The following is an 18,274-nucleotide window of genomic DNA, read 5'->3' as shown; positions in this document are numbered from 1 at the left end:
TTCGATTATGTTTGATAGAATGCCCCTCGATATGTTTGATAGAGTGCTCCACGATACGATCCAATTACTTTCCCATTTCTATGATGTTATGGGATTGGGCAATGGGCAGGGGGCAGCGATTTGATCATTTTCGATACTTAAGAATGCCCCACCATACGATATATACAATACAATACAATTCAATCATCTGCTTTATCAATGCATCGATACATATCGATTATTATTTACTACACCCCTATGTGCAGGCGACGCTCGGACATAAACCCTCCGCCGTGCAACCTGGCCCTGAGGAACCTGTGCGAGGGCTTCATCCAGGAGAGGGACTTCCTGGCGTCGGTGGTGGTGGAGGAGCAGTGCAGTGCCCACGCAGAGAGACTCAGCTACTTCTGCCTGGCGGACAGAGAGCCAGTGTGCTCAGTGTGCCTCACGTCTCGCAAACACAGAAAGCACAAGTGCTGTCCAAGCGAGGAGGCCGCCTCTGGTTACAGAGTAAGAGAACAGCAGCAATGCTATGCAATGCTGGATAATAACCTAATAATATACACTTGTAGTTGCACAGAAATTGGGGGGGGGGGCAGGTGTGGAAGAGGGGGCGTGTGGAACTTCCTTGTGCCTTACTTAACTAGGCTATAGAGGCTGTTATATCGGAGCACTTTTGTGAAATTATTTTGATCGTGACGCATTTGTAGATTATCATGTCAACATGGACCACAGTACATTGTTACAAAAAAAAGCTTTCGACAAAGTACTTTCAAAAAGGGTACTTTTTTATCCAGTAGGGCAAAGGGGCAGGTGCTTTAGCACTCTGTCCCTATCTGTGTACGCCTATGTGTGCATGCCACATAATAACGTAATAATAACATAGTTAGGCTATATAAAGGTCATAATGAAAAGGCAATAGGCCTAATTACTTTATTTGTAGCACAATTCATGGAAGACATGCAGCTAAACAGGCAGGTCATGCAGTGATTGAACAGTTCGATCAAAAAAGAAATAAATCGATTAAATATTTGTCAAGTTAAGGTATGCCAGGTGGCTAGCTCAGAAGTTAAAAAATTATGGAGTCGCAAAGTTATAAAAGGACATAGGCCTACATTCAGAAAAAAGCATCTCATTACATGCTCAAAGTTGAATGAATTGAGCTTGCAGTGGCCATAGGTCATAGGTCATAAGAAAACAAATGTCTTTAATATTCGCTGCTTCTGAATGCATTAGATTTGCATTATTTAGTGTTCTGTAAAAACTTTTGAATGTATTTATACATTTCAAGCCAAGTAGTTTTGCTGACATTCATTTTGATAATTGTGCTCAGTTTGAGTTTACACCGAAGCAAAGGTGTCAAAAGTAAAAGTAAATTTGTGTTGTACACTACATAGCACATCATGTTATTACATATCTGTTACACCGGTTAATCCATCGTACCCAATGAGGTGGAAAGACTGTGCTGCTGTTACTGAATAACACACAAAAACTCAACAAGAACTCAATACAAATTTGTTTCAACTAGTTCAGAGGTTACTTGAATAGGTTAGCTGTGTTGGAAGGAAATTGTGTTTGTTTTTTCCCTTTTCCTTTTACTTCTGACACCTATGCACTGAAGGTCACCAAAAGTGAACTCAATAGAGCAGTAGAACCACAAGTGCAGTAGCAAAGCATCACAGAGCATGTATTTTTCATACACAGGTTTCTAATCTACAAAATCTTGACACACTGTGCTGTACTTACAAGCGGATTCCAAAATAGTTGGGACACTTGGTATTTTGTGAATAAAATCAAAATGCTGGCATTTTCAAAACATTCAATCCATGCATAAGATGCACAAGGTCAACATAGGAACAGTTAAAATGAGGCAAAAGCATTGTTTTGAGGGAAATATGTGGTCATTTAAAATTTGACCCATGCAACAAATCTCAAAAAAGTTGGGACAGGGCCAAAAAATGTTGTAATAGTTGGATAATTCTAAAAATAACACAAGGAGGAATATTTTGAAAGGAACTATATTGACTGCCAACATGAATGCACAAATAAAATACCACCACAGAGAGGTTGTGGCACTCAGTAGCGAAGCTTTTGAGGGACTAATTACTGATCTATTACACAGAAAGATTGAATTATCAAAATCGCAGGCATACAGTGTATAAGGCCAATTTCTGTAATGTAGAGTTCTGTAAAATCATTTACGAGTTATGAGATCATGACATACCCATCGTCAATAAGCAAACTATGACACTCCAACAATGACAGCTGTTGAAATAATGACCATAAACACAACACGTGATTAAGGCACATGATGCAGACATTAAACAGTGTTGCAAGTGGCAAAGCTCATTTTAGATGGACATAGGAGACATGTGAAACTGTCCTCTGATTACAGAATGGAAAAAATGTCATTCTTTTTTAAAATCATGGAGTCATGCACCCTCCAGGTTATGAAGAAAATGAATACTTCAGCTTGATTTAGTGGTCAGTCTGAAAGACAGCATATATGATGGTAAAGGGGTGCAGAGATGCCTTGGTTATGGTCTTCTTACTCATGTAGAGCATTAAAATGAGAGCGGAATGATATATTCAGACTTAAAACAGCATATAGGTCAGCCCAACATACTACCTTTCCTGAAGTCGAATCAGGATTGTACAGGTAGCTGTTAATACCTGCTGGGCATTGCTGCCTGTCGCACCTCCTCCGGTGCCCATGAGTCAGCGAGAGAAACAGCCTGATCTCCAAAAATTCCGTGCTCCTGGACACGGAATTGTTTTCCGTGCTCCTGGACACGGAATTGTTTTCCATGATGGGCACACGGAAGTGCTTTCTATAGGCTATTACCACAGCACTGTGTTAACTCTATCATTAGAAAATACATACCAAGTGCTAATCCTAAACAAAATAATGCTATAGCAATTTAAGTTGTGCCCTGACCAAAACATTCCCTAACCTTAACCTGTCATTAAAGACATATTTTTGAGAAATACCTTTTCCAGTTGGTTGCTAGGCTATCAAACTCATATAATGAATGAAAGAAAACTAGCTGTGCCCAGACCAAAACAATCCCTAACTCTAACCTTTTTTAGACAAAATATTTGAAATTAGAAAAATCCTGAGAAAACACAAGACTGTGGAAATAGCCTATAGAAAGCACTTCAAACAATTCTGTGTCCAGGAGCACGGAAAACAATTCCGTGTCCAGGAGCACGGAATTTTGGCAAAATCCGTGCTCCTGGACACGGATTTTGTGTCCTTAACATCCGTGTCCAGGAGCACGGAATTTTTGGAGATCATGTTGCGAGAAAATAAGACTTGTGACACAAACATCTTTATTGTATCAATTACTAGACAAACATAGGGAATACACATTCATAATGCATGCACAGGAGGTGCCTTCCTCAACCACCTTCGCAGGTAGCTGTAGCCCTACGCCAGAAGCAGATATCGTCAGGTGGTGTCCAGCCTTCTCTGCGGTGTTTCGGCCCTGAACACCAACTCCAGCCGGTGGGCCGACAGTGAGTGGCCAGTCTCACTGCCCATCTGCTCCTGGCGTACAGCTCACACCAACAATACATACGTTCCATACATAAAAATAATAAATAACAGGAAAAAGGCAGTCGAGCTGTTTGGTGTTCGTTGGTTGCTGGCTTTAACCCCTTCCTAGCAGCTGTGCTCGGGTGCGTTGGTTGCTGGGGCGGCAACAGTGCTGAGTGAAAGGTGCCGAATGCGCTGAATGCTTACTGACGAGTTGTTTGTGAGGCAGTTGAGCTGTTTGGTGTTCGTTGGCTGCTGGCTTTAACCCCTTCCAAGCAGCTGTGCTCGGGTGCGTTGGTTGCTGGGGCAGCAACAGTGTTGAGTGAAGTGCCGAATGCGAAAGGCGGTTGGGAGATGGCTTGCTGTTCCCCTTGTCTGGGATTTAGGTGTTCTTCCCCCAGTTTCTGTCCTTCCTCCGCAGCCAGAGCCAAAAGCTCCCTTTCTCCGCCTCCTCTGCCAGTTCCTTTGTTGCCTTCTTAAGCCTCCTTCCGGTGACTCCCACGTCCTTTAGGAGGCGTATAGTCGACAACCCCATAAAGCCTCTGCATCCAACCTCCACTGGGTAGATGGTAGTCTTCCAACTCGCCTCTCGGCACTCAACAGCCAGCTTGTACTCTACAAAGTACTTGGCCTTTTTCTGCTCGAAGGCAGTCTCGATCCCTTCCTCCATTGGCACGGTGAGCTCAATGACGGCCACCGCTCTTGCCTTTGTGGACCACGCCACTATGTCTGGACGGAGAGATGTAGTGGTAATCTCTGTGGGAAACAGAAGCTTCCTGTCCAAGTCGACCTTCATGCTCCAATCCTGGCCGGTGTTCTGTCGAGATGTGTTGCCTCGTCGAGATGAGCGACCGGTCGCCCTATTCGATAGTGGTGTTCTATCGATTTGCGATGCCTCATCTAAATGAGCGACCTTGACTTTCCGCGGAAGGCGTTTCAATCGGTCCACGTAGGACTGTTTTAATAACCATTACTTTGTTTATGTCACGGACAGGGGTGTGCAATCGTTCGAGCGGAGTTTAATAAGAACATGCGGCTGCTGACAACCGTGAGCCTCTGGTTTGAGCAAGTTAAGAAACGTGCCATATGAAAGAGACTGAGTTGAGTTTGCGCAAATACTGGAGAAAGTGTTTGGGATCAGGGCCTGGCTACGGGTTGTTTAATGCAGTCATTTTCGTTGGTTTGGTTTCAATGCGACGTGGGCTCGCAAGGCAAATTGCTACATGAAATCATGTGCTATGGGGATAAACAATTTAGATATTCCCAGATAGCGTATAGTGGCTTTGTTTTGGCAGATGTCTGTCTTTTAATGACCGGAATCATATTTTCATAACATCCCCACCAGTGCATTTCTTATTACCATGTTGAGGCATTTTACAATGCAGTCGATTCAAATTCTTGAGTGAAAAGGGTGGAGGGAGCATTTTGACAGCTCAATCAGAGGTGGCGGTCTTTTCTGATCGATGTTACAATGTTCGAGGCTGAGTGTGTGAGCGATTACGGTTAGGCAACAAAGTAGCAACTGTACGAGGCCACGCTATTTCGCAGATTTTCCAATGATCTGCTGGATGATCCACGCTATTTCCCGTTTCCCCCCAGGGGATATCTGTATATCGTAACTTTCAGTCCATGACAGTCGGTGGGCAGGCTGTAGGCTAACTAGAATATTAATATGGATGACTGGTGGTAACCTCAGGAGGACATAGGACAGTTTGAGTCACTAAAGTTGACAGTCTCAGGGGATCCTATCGTAACTTGCGCTACAGTTTGAGTCACTAAAGTTGACAGTCTCGTAACTTGCGGTCTCACAATTCGATGGGCAATCACCCGCGAAAACCACCGCGAGGGTGTGCGCATGCGTGCGCATGCTCAGTAGCGAAGAGAATCACATCTCGATGGGTCGCTCATATAGACAGGACACCGGTGTTCTGTCGAGATGTGTTGCCTCGTCGAGATGAGCGACCAGTCGCCCTATTCGATAGTGGTGTTCTATCGATTTGCGATGCCTCATCTAAATGAGCGACCTTGATTTTCCGCGGGAGGCGTTTCAATCGGTCCACGTAGGACTGTTTTAATAACCATTACTTTGTTTATTTAACGGACAGGGGTGTGCAATCGTTCGTGCGGAGTTTAATAAGAACGTGCGGCTGCTGACCACTAAAAAACCGTGAGCCTCTCGTTTGGGCAAGTTAAGAAACGTGCCGAAAGAGACTGAGTTGAGTTTGCGCAAATACTGGAGAAAGTGTTTGGGATCAGGGCCTGGCTACGGGTTGTTTAATGCAGCCATTTGCTGTAGGTTTGGTTTCAATGCTACGTGGGCTCGCAAGGCAAATTGGCACATGAAATCATGTGCTTTGGGGATAAACAAGCGCGCTAGATATTCCCAGATAGCAGATATGTATTGTGGCTTTGTTTTGGCAGATGTCTGTCTTTTAATGACCGGAATCATATTTATATAGGCCTAACATCCCCACCAGTGCATTTCTTATTACCATGTTCAGGCATTTTACAATGCAGTCGATTCAAATTCTTGAGTGAAAAGGGTGGAGGGAGCATTTTGACAGCTCAATCAGAGGTGGCGATTTTTTCCATTTTGCAATGAGAACGCCTCCTCTAAATAGTCTTTTCTGATCGATGTTACAATGTTCGAGGCTGAGTGTGTGAGCGATTACGGTTAGGCAACAAAGTAGCAAATGTTAGAGGCCACGCTATTTCGCAGATTTTCCAATGATCTGCTGGATGATCCACGCTGTTTCCCATTTCCCCCCCAGGGGATATATCGTAACTTTTTCAGTCCATGACAGTCGGTGGACAGGCTATAGGCTAACTAGACTATGGATGACTGGTGGTAACCTCAGGAGGACATGGGCTAGGCCTACAGTTAGAGTCAGGTGATCCTATCGTAACTTGCGGTCTCACAATTCGATGGGCAATCACCCGCGAAAACCACCGCGAGGGTGTGCGCATGCGTGCGCATACTCTCAGTAGCGAAGAGAATCACATCTCGACGGGTCGCTCATATAGACAGGACACCGGGACTGAAGGGCCTTGATGTTTCTCTTTGCCTGATGCTTCTGATCCCTCCTTCCACGACAAAGGTGGTGGGGTCCTCTGTCGGCGATGGTATTTTGCTATCCTGTCTGTACTCCTCCAGTACTTCGGCTAGCTTTCTGAGGACTTGGTCGTGGCGCCATCTGTAGCGGCCTTGTGATAGCGCGATTTTGCAGCCTGGCAAGAGGACCTTGCCTTCTCCACGACTTGCCTGACCTCGCTGAGCTTGGGAAGCATGATGTTAAACTCAGCTTTTGGCTGTGCAGGCTGGGGTACATATCCTGGTGCTCCAAGGGGGATGCTCCTTTGTGGATCGCTGTACTGTTCCCTGAAGTCGAATAAATCTAATCTCAGCCGGTTCCTTTATTTCTCATATAAATACTTATTTATATAGGCCCATAATTCTTTCTTTATAAATTTGATGCAGCTACCATTTGCAGTGTACCTCTCAAAAACATAGCAATCAGTGTTTTGTACACAATGTTCTATCTTTTAAACATTTCATTGTGTCTATCTAACATGCCCATCTACATTCATACATAGGTTTGTCATTTAGTGAGGAGGGACAAGATGCTAAGCAGCCAATCACGTGAGGGCATTTTTTGAATGACAGCAGTTTCCAAACAATCAGAGGTTTCAGATGGATCCTCAGCTGCTCGCACAAACGGGAATGTTTGTATACATGGGTTTTGCCGTTTGTAAACAATGCCTGGCTGCGCAACCCTGGCTGTGCACTGTTCAACCTCTGATTGTTGGAAACTGCTGTCACTCAAAAAATGCGCTCTCATGGTAGGCTGTTTCGCATCTTGCCCCTCCTCACATTGCAAATGTTTGAAAATGGAAAACCTCTCTATAGGCTACATGAAACCAATGTACTCCATACTGTAAACCACACCCCTGTACTTGCTACATCCCTGTATTTGACACTTTTAAAATACCCTTTGTTTGCCTTAAACACTCAGTGGTTTCTTTTGCCTTAAGACATGTAAAAGTTTATATCTTTTACCTGACATGTTTCGACGGTGTTACTTCTTTTTGTTTGCCAACTGGATGATTTTCAGGAGCAGCTAAAGACTTCACAGAGTGACTTTCAACAAACCTTAAGAGAACTTCATGACCGAAAACACCATTATAAACAAGTCAAAAAGCAAATAAAGGTAAGAAAGTGTGCAGTGGTTGTCCATTCACTGTGCCTTTAGTTTTTGACAATCAGTGCTGAACCATATTATATTACTTCTTTTATTTTTATTCTAATAATGAGAGATTTACCTCAAAATCTTAACCACCAACTGATGTTGCATTTTGCATCTTGTATTGCCTAAGTGCCAGGTGCACACCACAGGTCTGCAGATTACAAAAGAGTTTGAGAAGCTCCATCGGTTTTTAAAGGATGAGGAGAACGCCAGGATGGCTGCTCTGGAAGAAGAAGCGAGGAAGAAGGAGGCTGCCGCCCACAAGACGATTGAGGAGATCAGAGGCATGATATCTACTCTTGAGAACACAGTCAAAGACATAGAGGGAGCACTGGGTTCATCAGATATATTGTTCTTACAGGTAGGCCTACATATGCTTTTAGGATTTAAATCCAATTCAATTCAGTTGTCCTATGAAAACAAATGTAACCTGAAGGTCATTTCATTGTCACCTATTGTCTTGTTCTTTGCAGAACATTAAGGGTACCATGCGGAGGTGAGACATGAGGTTTATTGTGACCTTGATTTATGTATACTACTTTTTTATTCCTGTACTTTTGTTTTACACCCATTTTAATCTATGTCTGTCTGTTGTAATGGAATGTGTGCTGCTGCCTTGGCCAGTGCTCACTTGTGAAAGAGATATCTATCTCTGATTGTTTATCTAGTTTAATGAATATAAAATAAAATAAAGAAATGATTGCATTGGCCTGTTGATGGCAAATATTCACCACTCTTGTTTAGGTGCTGCAGACTCAGCCGCAGTGTCTAAAGTAGTCTGTGTCTTACTTGATGTATGTTGTTGCAGAGTCTTGAAGGAGGTAGATCTGCACACGGCCAATAAGATAATCAAAGGCAGTGTACAGACCAACCTCCTTCAACTGTCTGACACTTTTGTCTGGCACCTGTAAAAAAACTGTTTTTGGATGGGCGCACCCTACCCAAAACTACTGTTGTTGCAGAGTCGACATTGCACCAGTGGCACCAGAGAAGCTCTCGGGATCTCTGGTGGACGTGGCACTGCATCTGGGCAATCTGAAAATGGGAGTCTGGAAGAATATGTGGAAAACTGTTGAGTACAGTAAGTTTTTGCATACTTTCATTTGACATTTATTCACCCGGGAATTAAGGGCCTCCTGAGGTAACCTCACCCCATCCCCCCCAAAAAACCCCAAACAAACAAAACCTCTTCAAATGGAGCCGTAAAAGACTTCCTACCATCTCTCTAGGTCGTCCTGACGAGCCTTCCATCGTTGCTTCCAATCATCCCGATTCTCCATACATCTTTTCAATTCACTGGTACTCTGGGTTCCTGCGTCCACATAAGTTAGTGTGGGACGTCCTCTTGACCGGCACCCATGCGACGGTTCCCACAGCACCAGTTTGCTGGCTGGCAGTTCTTGGTGCCTTTGGCAGTGTCCTGCAAGTCTCATTCTCCTTACAGCAATTTTCTCGCTCACCCTTGGTATTCCCTCGTACAGTACAGAATTTCGTTGGTTACATGTGCACTATCGCTGATGTTAAGCACTGTATGCAGCATCCTGGTGTAACACCCATTAGGGTTGACTTCAGGGTCCAGCATTCACTGCCATAGAGGAGAACAGACTTTACTGTCGCGTAGAAGAAGCTAAGCTTGATTTGACGGGGGAGAGTGGAGTTCCTTTCACTGGTCATGCCATTCAGGACCCTCCATGCAAGTGCCTTTCTCACTTTAAGATCTTGTTCAGTTGAGTTGACCCATGAGCCCAGGTATTTGAAGTCACTGACTTCTTTCAGCACAGTGCCTCCTGCTGTAGTCAGAGGTTGATGTTCTGGTGGAATGTTGTAGGTGATGACCTCAGTTTTCTTGGCGTTTAACCTGACGCCGAAATTGGCACACTCTAGCTCTACCCTGTTCAGTAGAGTTTGTGCTTGTTCCACGTTGTCAGAGAGCAAACTGATGTCATCTGCATAGTCAAGGTCTGTGAGGACCACTGTGGGGTATCGACTTGACCTCCTTGGAGATAGTGTGAAGCCAAGTTCCTGCTCTCTCCCACTGATTGCCTTCCTGAGCTCATAATCAAGGACTATGATGAAGAGGAAGGGGTGTGTCCTAATGTGTCCCCCTGCATAACTCTAGCCAGGATGCCAAACTCCTCACTGTTACCGTCTGGGGTCACCACCCTGGCCCTTGTTCCTGCGTACATGGACTCTATTACTCGGAATAGGTTGGGAGGAATACTGTATGCCTTCAGGATCTTCACCACCATGCCTCGGTGCATAGAGTCAAATGCCTTCTTGAAGTCTATGAAGCATAGTGCTGCTTTCAGGTTGTTTTTCCTCACCTCCTCAATCATTCTCCTTAGCGCCAAGATCTGGGATGTAGTGGTGCGTCCCTCTCTAAAGCCGTTCTGGTTAGTCCTCAGAAGAGGGTCAATTGATTGCTGGACCCTGTTTAGGATCATGCGGTTGTAGGCTTTGGCAGTGATGCATGTCAGGCTGATGCCTTGGTAGTTGTCCGGCTTCGAGAGGTCTCCAGATTTAGGCACTGGCACAATGTTTGATAGAGACCACATATCAGGCAGCCAATTGTGCAGCAGGGCAAGGTTGCAGAACTCTAAAATGCTGTCGTCCAGGTCACAGTTCTTCAGCACCTCTGGGGGTATACCATCCGGACCAGCACTCTTTCCTACTCTCACGGTGGTTTTTGCCCTGTTGAGTTCTTGGGGGGTGAAGGGGCCATCATTGATGTTCAGGTTTGGGAGGACTGATGGTACTTCTTCCTCAGCTGCTTCTGCTGGTTCTCCAAGCAGCCTTTGGAAGTGGGTGGTCCAGGTTGTCACCCTCTCCTCTGGGCTGTGTCCCTCCACCTGTCCCTCCTTGGTCCTCTTCCGCCCCGTCATCTTATTGCAATGCAGTCTCACCCCAAGTAGTCAATTTCTGACTACCTTGGACCAGACTGCAATTTTTGACGTCTTGGGTATTCCTTCCACGTCACATTTTGACTATGTGGCCTAACCCTAAACCTATTCCTAAACCTAACCTCAATGACGTTATGCTGCCAGAAGGGGGCGCCTTTGAGGACATAGTCAAAATGTGACGTGGAAGGAATACCCAAGACGTCAAAAATTGCAGTCTGGTCAAAGGTACTCAGATATTGACTACTTGGGGTGAGACTGTGTATCTCATTGATGACCTTCCAGGCCTCCCCGTGCTGATGTTCGCCTTGCGCCTCCTGCACCCTCTGCACTCTCTCCGTCATTTCCTCCCCCTTCCTCCCCCTTCCAAGGGCTCGATTATGTCACTGTTAAATAAAGTAATGCCAGTGATAGTGCTGTGACCTCGTCTGAATCCTGACTGTGTTGGTGTTAAAATTCTATGTACAGGCACATAATGGTTGACCTGCTCATTAACTAGAAACTCAAAGATTTTAGCAGTTACTGGCAATATAGAAATCATATCGACCTGTCGCCTTGCTGTTGGGCCAGGCATTGCAAGGATCCTGTCTGTCTGTCTGTCTGTCTGTCTGTCTGCCCGCCCGTCCGTCTGTGTGTTGGCCAACAGTGTTTTGGGTCGCCTGAGGGTGGCGCCACACACACAACATTATGCCTCAGGCATTGGCAAGGGGCCAGGTTGCCATCTCTGATTGGTCTCGCTGTTATTGCTGTTGAAGTATACAATAGAGTTCTTCAGTAACGCGGAAGCATGTAGTAGATTGTAGTCTTTCATGTTAGCATTTAAGGACTTCCTGGTTCGTATCGGCTTCCGGCCTCCATTGGGAATGAATTGGGGTAAATTTCAAATAAGCTCCGAGTGCAAGCACGCGCTTAGCGAACCCCCGCAAACTGTCGAGGGTGTTAAAAATAGGCTGTAGGTATGACATGGTTGATCATTTTGTGTCAAACTTCGACATAAATACGATGTTGCGTCCATATGCTAAACCCGGAAACTTTTGGCGACTACAGAAGCAGCGCCTGTATCTTACGTCATGTACGTGCGGAAGGTTGTACCCATGGCAACCAAAGGAAAGTATGTAGTTCGGAAGTTTTAATGATCAGAAAGGGGTTAGCAATATTGAATTATAATCGTCATGATTTAACATGTGAATACACCAACATGATGATACGATCCGTTCCACTAATGAGAAAGGGATGCGGGGGCACGCTAATGTTCGTTGTTGCCGTGCAACTTATATTTTTGCCAAACCTGAATCTCTATGGCGTTTTGCAATGTAAAAAATCGCCATCGAACCGGTAGTCCAAACGCCGCATACAAGTTGACGTCAACGCTGAAGAGCTCTATACAGATGTGTACATAAGGCAGGGACATGGGTTGGGGGCACATAGCCACAGGACAGGGACACACCTTGTCCCAGATACAGATGGAAAGGAAGAGGAAGATGATGATTATAGGTGCAGGGTCCCCAAGTTATGTACTATAGGTCCTGACCAGACCAGACAGCTCTCTCTCTCTCTCTCTCTCTCTCTCTCTCTCTCTCTCTCTCTCTCTCTCTCTCTCTCTCTCTCTCTCTCTCTCTCTCTCGTAAGGTCATATGATCATGGACACCAACACGTCTTAGGCCCAATTTAAATTCTGCTCCCTGTCTCTCTCTCTCTCTCTCTCTCTCTCTCTCTCTCTCTCTCTCTCTCTCTCCCTCACACACACACACGCGCACACACACACACACACACACACACACACACACACACACACACACACACACACACACACACACACAGCAGAAGAAGTAAGGGATTGGTTTTAATGATGTAAGGTAGGGTGGGTTGGGGGTGTGGGGATATTATTTGAATGTTTGGGCCATGAATGGTTCGATAAAGGGATTTTAAACATCAAACATCTCCCCCTCCCTCCCTCCCTCTCTCTCTCTCTCTCTCTCTCTCTCTCTCTCTCTCTCTCTCTCTCTCTCTCCCTCTCTCTCTCTCTCTCTCTCTCTCTCTCTCTCTCTCTCTAGGCCCTGTGATCCTGGATCCCAACACATGCCAGGCCAAGCTGTCCTTGTCAGAGGACCTCACCAGTGTGGTCAACAGCAGGGAGAAACAGCGCGTCCCCTTCAACCCTGAGAGGTTCATCTACTATAGTGTTTCTCCATAGAATCGCCAAAAAGTCACAGTTGTAGTGTAGAGCACAGAGTAGTTGCTGGAACAAACAGAAGATAACTGAAGGGAAATGATAAAGATCCGCACTTTGATGAAGGACTGAGCGTCCGTTTGGTAACATAAAGAATGTTGTGGACCTTTATCATCTCCCTTCAAGTCAGATCGCCATGTTTACCAGACATAATGCGGCCATCAGTTGGTGACAGTATGACGCATTATCCTGTAGGTGGCGTATGACACATGTTATGATACAGGGACAAGATAGCGGCGCCCAGGGTTGGGCAACACCAACATGCTGAATACGCCGTCTAGTTTTCACATGGTGTCTCTCAACAGGGGCTCTACAGTTCCCAAGGAGCTCTCTGGGGGCGTTGAAAGCAAGACAGCTGAGGGGGGCAAAAAATGTGGGGTGTTGGGGAAATGATGGAGGAAATGATCATTCTTGTTGTCGTTGAAAACCACTGATCTACAACAACACTGAAGGAAAAAGATACTCGGTCCATGCATTTCAGTTGATTTAATGAGTCGAAAACAAATGCTTGGACGGAATATCTTTTTTCTTCTGTTTTTTTTTTTTTTTAACAGCGATTTTGAGAAATACTGGTACACAGTAAACATGTAGAGTTAATTCAACACTTACAGAGTAATCTGGGACCAAATTAAATGTAGATGTTAATTTAACTCTATGAGTGTTGAATTAACCATGTATTTTTCAGTGTGTATCTCGCTACCCTACTTGTGTGTTCCTCAGGTTCATCTACTACCCCTGTGTGCTGGGTTGGCGCTGCCTGCACTCGGGCCGCCACAGCTGGGATGTGGACGTGGGGGACAGCGCCACCTGGAGCGTGGGAGTCACCTCTGCGTCTAACAGCCAGAGACAGGGAGACACTTTCTTCGACAACAACACCTGGTTCATCAGCTACCAGGACGGGGAGTACAAATGCCACTCACCTGAGGGGCCAGGTCAGAATCCTGAAACTGTGTGTTTGTGTGTGTGTGTGTGTGTGTGTGTGTGTGTGTGTGTGTGTGTGTGTGTGTGTGTGTGTGTGTGTGTGTGTGTGTGTGTGTGTGTGTGTTTGTGTTGTGAGTGAATGTGTCAGAGAAAGTATGTAAATTCATGTATGTTTTTACTGCAAAGTGTGTGTGTGTGTGTGTGTGTGTGTGTGTGTGTGTGTGTGTGTGTGTGTGTGTGTGTGTGTGTGTGTGTGTGTGTGTGTGTGCAGTGATTGGCTACTGGGATTCGGAAGCTATAATCCAGTGCCACATTTTCCAAATGACCTGGTTTTACCTGTCCATTAAGGGTATTTGAACAGGTAAAACCAGTTATTTTGGGAAATATGGCACTGGATTGTAGCTTCTGAAACCATGTGTGTAAGTGTGTGTGTGTGTGTGCGTGGGTGTATGTGTGTGGATGTGTGATCGGCCTAATCTCTGAACGATTGTTGCTTCTGAAACCATGCACCTAATCAGTGTGTGATCTGCCAAATCTCTGAATGTATGCAAGTCTGTGCTACGTATATGTTTAACATGTCATGCAGTGTATAGTATATTATATTCTGTGTATTTTTGTATGCTGCTGGCCACTTTGTTTCTTTGGGAAGATTAATAAAATGATTGTACTTCTACTAATCTACAGGCGATGAGCTCGTGACTACCAGGCTGCGGGTTATTCGGGTGCGGCTGGACTGCGATGGAGGGGAGGTGTCGTTTTCCACACCGTTGAGTGATCGGCCCCTGTGCCGTTTCAGACACGCTTTTACGCAGGGCGTCTTCCCATTTCTGTATAATTACTGCAGGGCTTCACCTCTGAAGATCTTACCTGTCAGAGCTAAACACACAGAAAAATGGGGGCCCATCTTTAACTTTCAAAACAAGTGATGTTTGATTTTGTAAAACATATGAACATATGAGATTTGGCCTGGACTGTGTACATTTCTTACAGGAAACCCCTTGTTGATTTAAAAATGGGCAACTTGTGGATTCCCGGCTCTTCAATTGATACTTTTTTTTAAAAGTATTTTTTTGGGGCTTTTCAGCCTTTATTGGATTTTTGTGATAGGATAGTGGAGGAGAGACAGGAAGCGAGCTGGAAGAGAGGGATGGGGAAGGACCGTCAAAGGACCCGGACCGGGAATCAAACCCGGGTCGGCCGAGTGGTAAACGTGTGCCCTACCACATCAGCCACGGTAGGGCCTTCAATTGATACTTGACACTGGATTTCTTCCCTGGACTATGCACAGTGACCTTGGCACCTGGACACTTCGGACACTTTTCCAGCTTTTCAATCTCTACTTTCCTCTACAAAAGCAAGCACTCTCGAACTGGATTGAAATTGTGTTCTTATTTTGTTCAATATGTGGCCTCAACGTTTGGAATAAAAAAATAAATTGTGATTTTACCACGACTAAACACACTTGTAAATGTATTTAGAACAAAGCATACTTGGTTTGGTGGTCTACGTTAACATCCCCTTTGCCCCATCCGACCCGCCTCTGAAACATTTACACTTGACAAAAAAACTATTTCACAACAACATCAAACAGAACATATAGTAGTAACATGTGCGTTATGTAATATTGAAGTTATGCAACATTAGAAAGTCAGTTTAGTAAGGCAGCACAGGAGGATGAGAAACACCCTTTCACAAGACTAGATATGATGAAGGCAGAAGGCAGAATACTCTCCTCAAAAGTGGTGGGTGGCATATATAAATCATATGCCCAATTCATGATATTGAGGATAATGCTATTTAATAATTTAATCTGTTAAAACATAGTCCCTGTTTTAAAATTTCCTGCTTCCTAAATGGCAACTGTTAACCCAGTAATGCCGTGTTCAGACCAAGAGTGAACTACGCTGCCTGGTAGCAGTGATAGCCGAAGAAGTTACGCCTTGAATTCGCTGTTTTCGCTCTGGACGCGACATTGACATGTTTGATTTAGCTAATCACATAACGGCTCTGGGGTCCGTTTCTCAATTCTTGTCGTTGCTAACCGTCTTAATACCGTCTTAAGACCATCTTACCATTCCCTTGGATTTAGTGGCGCTGTTGAGAGAGAGTTGAGTCGCTCTTACAAAGGACGTTGCTACCGTTGTTAGCAAAGACACTTTCGAGATACGGACCCCAGGCTTGACAGCCTGGGACATTTGTTGATATGAACATTCCAATTGGTTTTCGCCGAACCGCGTCATAGCTCATTACCATAAGATAAGCTTGACTCAGAGATATTCTAGACAGAGATAAGTCATTCTAGTTCATTTCTGGTATCCACTTTCTGTCAGGTGAACGCCCCTTTAGGAGACCTTCGGTTAGGAGACCTTCGGAGTCCTAAGGTTGAGAATAAATGGAGTCCCCTTAGCGCTGTAGATGGCGGTAGTGCACTTCTCGTGCAAACACCTCAAAAATAGAAGAAGAAGGAGGGGACAACGCCCCCTTAGGAGACCCAATTTGAGCACACACTTTTGCATTGGGTGGGCGGGTTTCGAAGCCTCTTTATCACTCCACCCTCTTTGCTTGAGTTTAATCGTTAAAATTCGCTCTGGTTGCTCAGGAAGCTTTGACCCAGGCGAATTCGCTCTGGTAGCACTGGTCGCGTGCCCTCCATAGAAAAATAATGACTTCCGTCACTCCGTTCACGTTGGTCGCTCCTGGTCTGAACAAGGCATTAGACAAGGCTCTTTAACATTCGTTCTGCACTACTGATCAGTCTCCAGGAGTATATACAGTGAGTCCAATATGTATTTGATCCCTTGCTGATTTTGCCCGTTTGCCCACTAATAAAGACATGATCAGTCTATAAATTTATGATAATATGTATTCAAACATGGAGAGACAGAATATCAAAAAGAAATTCCAGAAAATAACTTAAAATAATATATTTTAATTTATTTGTATTTAATTTAGGGTAATAAGTATTTGACCCCTCTAGCTAAAGAAGATAAAGTGCTTTGTGGCAAAGCCCTAGTTTTCTAGCACTGAGGTTAGATGCTTCTTTTAGTTAATGACAATGTTTGTGCATATAGTAGAAACTATTTTTGCCCATTTCTCTTTGCACATTATCTCTAAAACATTAATAGTTTGTGGCTGTAGCTTGGCAAATGGGAGGTTCAGTTCTCTCCATAGAATTACTATAGGGTTAATATTTGGAGACTGTCTAGGCCACTTCACGACTTTAATATGCTTCTTATTGAGCCATTCCTTCGTTGCTTTGACTGTATGTTGTGTATTGTTGTCATGTTGGGAGATCCAACAATGGCCCACCCATCAGTGTAGTGGTGGAGGGAAGGACGTTTGCACTCAGGATTGCACATTACATGTCTCCCTCCATCCATTCATTGACGATGTGAAGTTGTCCTGTGCCTTGGCCAGACAAACACCCTCAAACCATAATGATACCACTTTCATGCATGATGGTGAGGAGGGTGTTCTTGGGATCATAGACAGTGGTACTCTTTCTCAAAACACATTGAATTGTGATAATGCCAAACAGCTTGATTTTGGTTTCATCTGACTACAGCACCTCCTTATCATATCCTAAACCAGTCTGATGTCCGTTGGCAAACCTCAAGTGGGACTGCGCAGGTTCCTTCTGAAGTAGAGGTACCATGTGTGCACTACAGGATTTTAAACCTCTGTGGCATTAAGTGCTACCAGTAGTTTTCTCAGTGATTTTGGTCCCAGTAGCTTTGATATCATTGCCTAGTTCATCCCGTACAGCTCTAGGGTGATTTCTTTCTGTTCTCATGATTATCAAATCCCTACAAAAGGTCAAATCTTGTATAGAACCCCAGACAGACTGATGGATAGTCATTTTGTACTCCTCACACTTTGGAAGAAATGCATCAACAGCTGGGTCATTAATACCCAGTCTCTTTCTTGTGGCTTTGCAGCCCATTTAATCTTTGTTCAGGTCTAAAATCGTGTCCCTGATATCATTTGACCACTCTTTGGTCTTTCCCATGCTAGTGAGGTTGGAGTGTGACTGATTCACTCATACTATGGACTGATTCTGCTGATTCAATGTGTCTTTTATGCATGTTAGTATGTACAGGTGTCTTTAATTCAGATGGCAAGTTGATCGGAAGTGCCCATCTGGTCTGTGGGCCCGGAACTGTAATCAGTTGGCAGGGGATCAAATACTTATTTTGCTCGATGAAATGGAAATAAATTAATATATATTCTCTTCAGTTAATTTCTGGATTTTCTTTTTGATATTCTGTCTCTCCATATTAGAATACATATTATCATAACATTTATTGACTGATCATGTCTTTGTTAGTAGGCAAACCAACAAAATCAGCAAGGGATCAAATACATATTGGACTCAATGTATGTAGGCCTATGATAAAATATTTAATAACCAACGTTAATGTTGAAATGTTTAGTCTATTTATTAAGAAAATGGTGATTTATAAAT

At 44.4% G+C, this 18,274-nt stretch overlaps 1 protein-coding gene and 1 long non-coding RNA gene across 2 annotated transcripts; both read left to right on the top strand.

Annotated features, from left to right (window-relative positions):
• Positions 1–237: 237 nt before the first annotated feature.
• On the top strand, positions 238–13,180 carry LOC134448292 (E3 ubiquitin-protein ligase TRIM35-like). Its single transcript, XM_063197979.1, has 6 exons — positions 238–489; positions 7,630–7,725; positions 7,892–8,122; positions 8,235–8,257; positions 8,724–8,842; positions 12,713–13,180. The coding sequence occupies exons 1-6, from the start codon at positions 238–240 to the stop codon at positions 12,850–12,852; spliced, it is 861 nt and encodes a 286-aa protein (XP_063054049.1). The 3' UTR covers positions 12,853–13,180.
• Positions 13,181–13,278: 98 nt separating this feature from the next.
• On the top strand, positions 13,279–15,255 carry LOC134448293 (uncharacterized). Its single transcript, XR_010034720.1, has 2 exons — positions 13,279–13,820; positions 14,494–15,255. It is a non-coding gene; the product is annotated as an uncharacterized LOC134448293 (long non-coding RNA).
• The last annotated feature ends 3,019 nt before the right edge of the window (positions 15,256–18,274 follow it).

Source organism: Engraulis encrasicolus, chromosome 5, assembly GCF_034702125.1.
Source record: "Engraulis encrasicolus isolate BLACKSEA-1 chromosome 5, IST_EnEncr_1.0, whole genome shotgun sequence".
NCBI classification, from domain to species: Eukaryota; Metazoa; Chordata; class Actinopteri; order Clupeiformes; family Engraulidae; genus Engraulis; species Engraulis encrasicolus.
This window is presented reverse-complemented; position numbering and strand designations above follow the sequence as displayed.

Coding starts and splice junctions, on each gene's coding strand:
- LOC134448292 (XM_063197979.1), top strand. CDS start 238: ATGTGCAGGCGACGCTCGGACATAAACCCTCCGCCGTGCAACCTGGCC. Junction 8,123..8,234: donor CAGATATATTGTTCTTACAG/GTAGGCCTACAT, acceptor TGTTCTTTGCAG/AACATTAAGGGTACCATGCG. Junction 8,258..8,723: donor ATTAAGGGTACCATGCGGAG/GTGAGACATGAG, acceptor CTGTTGTTGCAG/AGTCGACATTGCACCAGTGG.